The 9937-nt window shown below is 58.0% G+C and overlaps 1 protein-coding gene across 1 annotated transcript; it reads left to right on the top strand.

Annotated features, from left to right (window-relative positions):
- The first annotated feature begins 7468 nt into the window (after positions 1-7468).
- SPPL2C (signal peptide peptidase like 2C) lies at positions 7469-9523 on the top strand. Its single transcript, XM_058559425.1, has one exon. The coding sequence runs from the start codon at positions 7469-7471 to the stop codon at positions 9521-9523; it is 2055 nt and encodes a 684-aa protein (XP_058415408.1).
- Positions 9524-9937: the final 414 nt, after the last annotated feature.

Genomic DNA, 9937 nt, shown 5'->3' on the forward strand with positions numbered 1-9937 from the left:
TTGTGGAGGCCTGGACTGTGCTAGGGCTGGGTGGAGAGTGCGCCTCAGAGAATGGAGGCCACTTTCAGTCCTCAGGGCCGCTGTGTGGCCAGGAAACCTGATAGTTCTCACACACCATCGAGGATAGGGTGCTAGGTGCGCCCCTGAGGGCTGGTAGAGGACTTAGAGGGGCGTGGGTCTGGCTGGCCCGGTTAGTAAGGACAGCTCTGTAGGGGTAAGCTGGAGGGAGAGAAGGGCCAAGGGCCATGGGGGAAGGGTGCAGGGGAAGGACACTGTGGGCGGGGTCACAGCTTGAGCAAAGGTGTGGCAGTGGGACCAGACAGGAGTGTGTCCCCGCCCCCGGGGAGGAGCTGGGCTGGAAACAGGAAATAGAGTTAGGAGCTGGGGAGGCTGAACGGGCTTGAATGCTGTCTTAGCTTGGGATCTGCAGAAGCAGACCTGGGGGCACAGGGAGCCAGTGGGGACGTGAGGCCAGGAAAGGAAGGTGCGAGGAAGGGTGGGCGCGCCCACACCTCCACCCCCGTGGGCAGCTGGAGCTTACTCCTGCTGTGGAAGCTTGGGGCCCTGGAGTGGGACACAGGCCTCCGTCATCCCACCCGGGGGGCGAGGGGTATTTATCCACCAACTCCGTTAGTCACAGGGCGAAGGCTGCTCCCGGGGGGCATTAATCCCCCTGCACTGTCGGCGGCCACATGGGCCACGAGGAGGCCAAGAGAGCGCTCAGACACAGCAGCGTGCGGTGGAAACCAGTGTGTGCCGTGTCCACAACTCCACCTCTGGCACACGGGCCCGGGGCCTCCCAGCCTTGCCTCTGGGTCTCTGACCAGGGAGGAGGGCCGCGCCGGTGTGTGTGTGCACACCTGTGCACACAAGAGCGTGCACAGGACATCAAGAACAGACCGAGATGACTGTGGTGCTGGGAGCCCAGAAGCTCCTGCTGAGGGAGGAGAGGTCTGATGGAGGAGGGTCTGGCCCCAGGGAGGAGCTAGGGGGTCTCCCTGAAGGCCGTGTGGGTACCTACTCTGCCAACTCCCCAAGCTCTGTCCCCTTAAGTAGAGAGATGGAGGGGGGACAAGCTGAGCAGAGGAAGACAGGAGGAGGGGACCAGGGGGCACCGGGACAGAGATAGGCTGACAGCTTCTAGAGCAACTGCAGGGTTGGGGAGGAGCCCCATAAAGGGTCCTGGCTGACAGGAGGGACCAGAAGTGACCCATGAGTCTCAAATGGCCACAACTAAGGTATTTTTCTCAACTCACCTTTCACCCCAGGAAGGAGGAGAAGTGAGAAAGCGAGGCTTTTCCTGGACAGTGTCGGGAGGTGGTGGGGGCCACCCCAAGGATGGCGAAGCCTGAGAGGGGCTGAGGACTCTGTGAGGGGGTTGCATAGACACGGGGTCTTGAGGGGGCCAAGCTGAGGCACTGCCCCCCTTTCCTGCTGGTGCCGCCTGGTGGCTTTAGCTGATGGGCTCCCTCCGAGCACCTCCTGTGAGCTCAGCGCTGCTGGCCCCACGCAAGGGGCAGAGGGGAGCAGCTCCCCAGGACCTACGCCAGCAACCGACTGCGAAGTTGGGAGCTGCTGGCCCTGGAAGGTCGTCGGAGGACACTCCCGAGGCCAGGCTGGTGGTCTCAGAGAAGCTGCACGGGGGTCCGTGGGCAGGCAGGGGCTGGTCCAGATGAGCCTCAGAACCCCTTCCATCCAGAGACTGTGAGGGTGGAGGGGCTGCTTTGGAGACAGCTGGGAACATCTAGGCCCCAAAAACATCAGCTTCTGGTGCCACGGGCAGGTGTCCAAGGTTTAACCCTTCCACGGCCGGTGTGTGTTCTGGGCTCCTGTGCCGGGGTCGGGGCAGGCCCCCAGACAGAGTTTCTGAGGGTCATTCTGCCCTGAGGTTCCACCTGTGGGTGGATGGGTAGGAAGAGGTCTCTTGGGGGTAAGTGGGGGTGTGATGGGCCAACAAACACACATGTCACTACACTGTGGGGACGGGCCCAGGCAGCTGCGGGGTGGGAGTCGCTGCGGGACAGGCCCCTCTCTCAAGCCTGGAGGAAGTTTTCTCCATGCCATGCCCAGAGGCTGCAGTCCCTAAAACTCCCCCGACCTGAGCCCATTTCTCCTTGGGACCCTCCCTCATGGGCACAGATCAGCAATGGAGGAAAAACCACACTGTGGGGCTTGGTTTTCCAGTTTGAGCTCCCCCCACCTCCCTGAGTGGGACTGCATAGCCCCTGCCCTGGGGTCCTGGGCTTCTTCTCCAGGCCTCCTCAGTCTGCCTGCTGCTGATGGGGCAGACCAGGACTGGGGAGCAAGTCAGATCTGGGAGGGAGGGAGGTTTTGGAATCTAGGTAATAGTACCTTAATTGTGGGCATTTGTAGATTGCTTTGCAATCCACAAAATCCTTTATAACATTTATCATCGAATTCTCAACTAGCCCACAGAAGGAGGAACCAGCCCATTTTACAACTGAGGAAACTGAGGCCTGGGGACTCCCCTGTGATCGGAGGTCGTCCACCTCCAAGCCCAGGGCTCTTTCCACCCCCTCAGTTGACTGAAGTCATTGGGCTTGGGTTTCCAGAGGCCAGGACTGAAAATGCAGCTCTGAGGGGAGGGAGCAGGGAGCAGGCCCCAGGGTTTCAGATTGTCTGTTTAGGGACGTGTCCCAGGCAAAGATGCAACCAGCCCAAAGATGGCCCACCTGGGTGAGAGCAGTGAGGGTTGTGTACGTCCGTCCTGGCTCCCAGCACCCTCTTCCCCACCTTCCCAACATCCTCCACCCCTCTACTCCTTAAAATGATGCTTAGCTGCAAACAGTGCAACCCAGGCCACCAGAAGCCTCTGTGGGTCTCTCAGCACCACGCAGGCCCTGCCCAGCCTGTGCAAGGGTGCCCCAGCCTCCAGCTCAGGGGTCTCTCAGGCTCATCTCATCCAGCCCCCTGGCTTCAAACTCAACTGCTCACCCTTGGCCAAAACAGAGGGGGTTGCTTTCAGCATTTCACCAATAGGTATACTGTCATTGAGTGAGTGCTTCCTGGGTGCCAGGCGCTGAAGCCCCTCACATCTCATCTACTCTTCATACCGCCTTATGAGGCTGGTGATGTCATCCCCTTTAGCAGATGGGGAAAGTGAGGCCCAGGGACGTGCACCCAGGCCAGCCTCACTCAGCCTCCGCGGTGTTTAATCCCTATGCGGCAGGAGTTCTTTGTAGGGTCCCCCTCCCTGCCCCACTGCCCCCCAATTCCCTCCCTAAGGAAATTCTTTACTTTCCCCAGTTTGTGAACAAACGGCATTCAGAGATGAAGCTAGATTTAGGAGTCTGCAAAGCATGGGGCTCAGGTGGCCCACCCCCGGAACCCAGCCCAGCCCCCAGGCCAGCTGCTGGCTGCCAGCCCCCCAAGATCCCCAGCCCTGTCCCTGCTCCATCTGAGAGCATCGCCTCCTGTTCCCTACCCTCTACAGCCCACCAACCCCTGCAGAGCCTGCTGGGCAGGCTCAGGGTCAGGAGAGGCCTGGACCATGTGTATTTTTGAAAGCTCTCAGCATGTTGGAAAGACCAGTGAGAGTGTCATCCTTTGGAGATAACTCCAAAGACCACCTTTGGTCACCAGACTGTCACCCACCCCCTCTGCCCCTCCAGGGGGTCATGGACAGAGGCCTACTGCCCAGCCTCATTGCCCATTGGGCCAAGGCAGGTGGGAGCAGAAGCAAGGGCAGGGGCCTTGCACTCAGTGCACCTAAGAGGAGATTGGGAGAGCAGAGCAGGGACCTGACTAGGGTCGGAGGGCGTGGGACCGGCCAGCGTGCTCCTGCCTCTCTTGCCTCCATTACTGGAGTAGTGGGGGAGAAAGCAGACAGCAATCCAGTCCCTTCTCAGCATTGTACCACTTCTAGACATGCAGCTAGGAAGACACTGGGCCAGGATGCGAGGGCAGTGGGTGGGCCAGGTGAGCTGGGCACCTTCCCCATCCTTCCTGAGCAGCCATGCTGGGCTGAGACACACTGCCTGGGGTCTGCTGCCTTCACTGCCCTGAGTGGATGAAGAGAAATGCTCCAGGTGCCACTTAGTTCCCCAAAAGGAAGGCAGAGGCCCTTGGCCTGCCCTAGGAGTGATCCTGAGAACCCAGGCCATAGCTAAGGGGGGCAGCAGGAGGGAGCAAAAGCTGCAGAGTCAGGGGGTGCCCTCAAGGAAAGGGATGGCATCTGGGGGTGTACGGGGTGGGTGCTGCAGAGTCTTGGAACAGAAGGCCTGGGGCGTGGGCCATGGCCCCAGAGGGCATCGGCCACTTGTGTGACTGCACCTGCCAGGGCATCGTGCACAGTGCTGTCGGGGCACCAAGTGGCCACGCAGAAGAGCCCTTTCAGGGCAGGTGGGTCAGGGATTGGGGGCTGGGGGGCTGGATGGGGAGATCTGAGGAAGCAGCGACTGTACAGACACCCAAAAGCCTTCAGTGAGCTGGGTCCCTGGAAGAGTCTCGGAGGGAATGGGGCCCCAGAGAATTCTTTGAGCCAAGTCCACCAGGAGCCCAAGGGTAGATCAGAGAGGAAGGGCAGGAGCAGGCTCTGTTTGGGGTGCCCATGTTTTCTGAGCCCCAAGTCAGGGTGCATGCTGGTCTGATGGCTCCAGAAGAACTAAAACGAGGCCTGTCCTGAGCACACTGCCCCTGGAGGGGACTGGAGCTGGTCCTTGTTTTGCTCTTTTTTAAATTGTGGTAAAATACACATAACGTAGAACTTACCATTTCAACCACATTAAAGTGTACAATTCAGTGTCATTAAATACACTAACAACGTTGTGTAACCACCACCACTATCGAGTTACAGAACTTTTTCATCATCCTAATGGAAACCCACACCCATTAAGCGGTCACTGCCCACTCTTCCTTCCCCAGCATCTGGCCACCATGAACCTGCTTTCTGTCTCTATAGATTTGCCTATTCTAGATATTTCATAAAAGTAGAATCATACTATATTTCTCGTTTTGTGTCTGGCTTCCTTCACTTAGCGTAATGTTTTCAAGGTTCATCCACGCTGTAGCCTGCGTCAGAACTTCATCCCTTTTTATGGTTGGATGATATTGCATTGTGTGAATATACTACACTTTATATATCCATTCATCAATTGAAGGACATTTAGGTTCTTTCCACCTCTTCTAAGTTATCGTGAATGGTGCTGCTATGAACGTTCATGTACAAGTTTTCATTTGAACACCCATTTTCAGTTCTTTGGGGTACATGCCCAAGAGTGCAATGGCTGGGTCATACGGTATCTCCATGTTTCACTTGCCGAGGAGCCACTAAACTGTTTTCCACCGCAGCTGCACCATTTTACATTCCCGGTAGCAACATATGAGGGTTCCAATTTCTCCATATCCTCGCCAAAACTTGTGATTTCTGTTTTTGATAATAGCCATCCCAGTGGGTGCGTTTGTCCTTGATTTCTAAAAGACTCGAGACTCCCTGCGTGGAGAGCGGAGCCCTGAGTGATGGTAAAGGCTGAACCTCAGTGGCCGGGGGGCCAGAAAGAGTTTTATTATCACAGCACTCAGGAAGGGGCTGGCATGCCCTGCTGTGCCCAGTGCCTAGGTGCTTGGACACAGAGAGGTGTGCCCAGTCTAGACACTGCTATACTCTGATAAGAACCATGTAAGCCGTCTTCCTCCCCTGACCGCCCCTGACAAATGTGACACTGAAGGGGCAGCTGGGAGCCTCTACCCCTGGGCCTGCCGCCTCTCCCCGCATTGGCTGGGGGTGCGCTCCCCAGTCACTTGTCTTTGTTCCCTAATGCGTTTCTGACAGTTAAGTTGTCCCTGTAATTACCATTTGTAATATAATTAAATGTTAGAGTAATGGATGAAACAGAAGTGCACAAACAAGGAGAGATGTTGTTTCTTATGAAAACTCAGTCAAATGCTTTGAAAGACACAATCTGAGTCATACGAAAAATTAGCTGTCAAATTAGGTGTGGGTGAGACAAATGTAAATAAGCAGGTGGGAGGAGATTGTCCAAGTCTACACGGTTCCACTTGCCAACCACTTGCAAGGTCCTGTCAAGCTCGCCCTCCACTTCAAAGAAGCCACAGCTGGACATTGGAGATGGTGGCTCATTGGTGTGGATTTCACAAGGCAGGTGACTGCTCCTTAAGGAGAGGCCTTAGGAAAGATCAGTGACTGTATGCTTACTCCTTGGAAGTTAAAATAAAATGTGTTCCTCGCATTGTGTTCTCAAAAATGCTATGTTGGAGTCTTAACCCCTAGTACCTGTAAATGTGACTTTATTTGGAAATAGGGTCTTTGCAGATGTAATCAAGATAAGGTCATTGGATGGGTCCTAATCCACTATGACTGGTGACCTTATAGGAAGACGAGAGACACAGAGACACATGGGGAGAACACCATGTGACAACAGAGGCAGAGATTGGAGTGAGGCAGCTGCCAGCCAAGGAGAGCTAGGTCTGGGGACTGTGGCTGGGGCCCATGGGGTGGGCCTCTCTGGGCCTCAGCTTTACTCACCCATGAAATGGGGGTATGTGGGTGAGGTTACTGCTGTAACAGAGGCCCACAATAAGCCAGCGGCTTAAGGAAGTCCACAGTGAGCATCCCACGCCACTGCTCCATGCAGACACCCAGGGACTGGTTCCTTCACGTCCTTTCTGCCCATCGCTTAGGACAATGTCTTCCTCTCCACAGTCAATGGCCTGCCCATGGCTGACTTGTGAGAAAGGGAAAGAGATGGACGAGGAGCCCCGCAGTCTCTGTCCAGGCCCCTAAGGGGCTCACGTCGTTTCTGCTCAATTCTATTGGCAAGAAATGGCCGCGTGGCCATTCCTAACTCCAAGGGAGGCCGGGAACGAAATTCCAGTCATGTGCCGATAGAAAGGGGCATGGGTTCTGAAGGACAGCTTGCAGCCTCAGGCTGGGTGGATATAGTTATATCTCCTTGCAGGGGCGCAATGAGTGTAAATAAAGTATCTGGCACTCAGTAAGTGCTCAGTAAAAGTGTGCAATGTCACTGAGGTCTGGGCTCCCAAGGGCCTTGGAAACTCTGGTCTAACAACCTCATTTCTTTGCAGCTGAAGAAACAGGCACAGAGAGTAGAGGTGTCCGCCCAGGTCACCCACTGGGTAAGGGGCAAAGTTGGTCCAGAATCCTGTCTGGGATCTTCAACCCCATCCTCCCACCTCTTATTTCGAATTACCTGGTCTCGCCCCACTTGGGGCTGGGCAGAGAGTGGGGACCCAGGGGACCTCTCTACCCGGAGGCAGGGTTGGGGGACATGATTCTGAGAGGGACCCTGTGCTCCACAGCAGTGCCCTGGGCCTGGGCTGCACAGCTTTATGACTAGGTAGGTGTGGCCCTGGTTTCCTGGAAGGGAGGCCCAGCTGCTCTGTGACAGAGGGCCACACCCGCCCCGGGGAGGGGAGCTGGGCTGCGAGCAGCTGCTGCGCTAGGATGCAGCATAGGTGCCTGAGGAGGATGGCATGCCTGGGTTTCCTCCTCCTCCTCCTCCTCCTCCTCCTCACCAACACCGTGGCCCGGGGGGAGTACGGCGTGGTCCATGTGGTGTCAGAGAACTGGAGCAAGGACTACTGTGTCCTGTTCAGCTCCAACTATGTCACCCTCCCCCGCGACCTGCACCACGCCCCACTCTTGCCCCTGCATGATGGCACCACAGCACCCTGGTGCCCAGGCGAGGACTCCTTCCACCAGGCCCAGCCCACCTCCCCCAGCCAGCGGCCCCTCCGCCAGACCACCGCCATGGTCCTGAGGGGCAACTGCAGCTTCTACACCAAGGGCTGGCTGGCTCAGGGCCAAGGCGCCCACGGGCTGCTCATCGTGAGCCGCGTCAGCGGCCAGCAGTGCTCAGACACCACCCCGGCGTCCCAGGACCCCCGCCAGCCCCTGCCAGACCTCTCCATCCCAGTGGCAGTGCTCCGCTACACCGACATGCTTGACATCTTCAGCCACATCCGCGGTGGCGCCACGGTCCGTGTGGCCTTGTATGCGCCCCCAGAGCCCATCCTTGACTACAACATGGTGGTCATCTTTGTCTTGGCCGTAGGCACCGTGGCCGTGGGCGGCTACTGGGCGGGCCTGACTGAGTCTAACCGGCTGCAGCGGCGCCGAGCCCGAGGAGGAGGGGGGCCGGGCGGACACAACCATCAGCAAGCAGTGGCAGCCCAGCGGGGGCAGGAGGAAGACGAGGATGCCCCAGTGGACTTCACGCCGGCCATGACGGGCGCAGTGGTCACCACGTCCTGCTCCATCATGCTGCTACTCTACTTCTTCTACGACTGCTTTGTCTATGTCATGATCGCCATCTTCGGCCTGGGCGCGGGCACTGGCCTCTACAGCTGCCTGGCACCCCTGGCGTGCCACCTGTCCCTGCAGCAGCACCAGTGGCTCCTGCCTGGCCGCCGGGCCCGTCTGCAGCTGCCTCTGCTGCTGCTGGCCGGCCTGTGCACAGTGGTGACCGTCCTCTGGGTTGCCTACCGCAACGAGGAACGCTGGGCGTGGCTCCTGCAGGACACGCTGGGCGTGGCCTACTGCCTCCTCGTCCTGCAGCGCGTGCGGCTGCCCACACTCAAGAACTGCGCCTCCTTCCTGCTGGCCCTGCTGGCCTTTGACGTCTTCTTTGTCTTTGTCACGCCCCTCCTCACCAGGACTGGCGAGAGCATCATGGTGGAGGTGGCCTCGGGCCCCACAGATTCCTTGAGCCATGAGAGGCTGCCCATGGTGCTCAAAGTGCCCCGGCTGAGCTTCTCAGCCCTGACCCTGTGCAACCAGCCCTTCTCTATCCTTGGCTTCGGTGACATCGTGGTCCCAGGCTTCCTGGTGGCCTATTGTCACCGCTTCGACGTGCAAATCTGCTCACGCCAGGTCTACTTCATGGCCTGCACGGTGGCCTATGCCGTGGGCCTGCTGGTCACTTTTGTGGCCATGGTCCTCATGCAGATGGGCCAGCCCGCCCTGCTCTACCTGGTGTCCAGCACCCTGCTCACCAGCCTGGCAGTGGCCGCCTGCCGCCGGGAGCTCACCCTCTTCTGGACAGGCCAGGGCAGGGTCAAGATGCCCACTCGGCCTGTGGCAGGGCTCTGCGCTGCCCCTTCTGAGCAGAAGCAGGAGGATGCAACAGATGTCCACACAGCCAGTGGGTTTAAGGGGGCTACCGGCCACTCGTCAGAGGACTTAGACAGCAGCCTTGAGGAAGACACGGCTGAGACCGTCACCATATCTGAGGATGAAGCCACTGGTCCAGATAGCCACAGTGATAGCTCCGAAGGCTGGAGTGATGCCAACCTGTACCCTGATGAGTTGCCCCGTGCCTCCCCTGGGGCCTCGGAGGGGCTGATGCCACTAATGCCGATGGCCATGCTGATACCACTGATGCCATTGATGCCACCACCCTCGGAGCTGGGCCACGCCCAGGCCCAGGCCCAGGCCCACGATGTCGACCTGCCCTGGACCGGAATCCACAAAAGGAAAGGCTTGAAGATAAAGAAGAGCATGTCGACCCAGGCCCCCTTGTGACCTGGGGCCCCGGGCCACGTGCCTCTGCAAGGGCACGGAATATCGCAGAGCAAAGCCACGCATGGCAAGAAGAAATCAGGGCATTAAAGATATTCCATATCTACCCAGCAGAGCCTCTTTGTTTGTTAAGACTGTAAGAACTCAGCGACCACGGAATAAGTCCATGCGGGGCCCAGAGGGCCCTTAGGATAGGCACCATCCCCAAATCGTCCACAGCGGGAAACAGGCTCAGGGAGGGCACGTGACTTGCACAAAGTTACTCAGCAAGGTCAGGATTTGCGCCCAGGGTTCACTGGGCAGCTACTTGTCCTCTCTCTGCCTGCCCAATGACCCCCACAGCCAGAGTCACAGCTCCTTAGTCTGGCAGACAGGCCCCATCCCTGCAGCCCCACCACAGCCTCATTGCCCATCTTT

Source organism: Diceros bicornis, chromosome 18 (assembly GCF_020826845.1).
Source record: "Diceros bicornis minor isolate mBicDic1 chromosome 18, mDicBic1.mat.cur, whole genome shotgun sequence".
NCBI lineage: Eukaryota > Metazoa > Chordata > Mammalia > Perissodactyla > Rhinocerotidae > Diceros > Diceros bicornis.

Excerpts from the sequence above, each read along its gene's own strand:
- SPPL2C (XM_058559425.1), top strand. The coding sequence starts at position 7,469 with ATGGCATGCCTGGGTTTCCTCCTCCTCCTCCTCCTCCTCCTCCTCACC.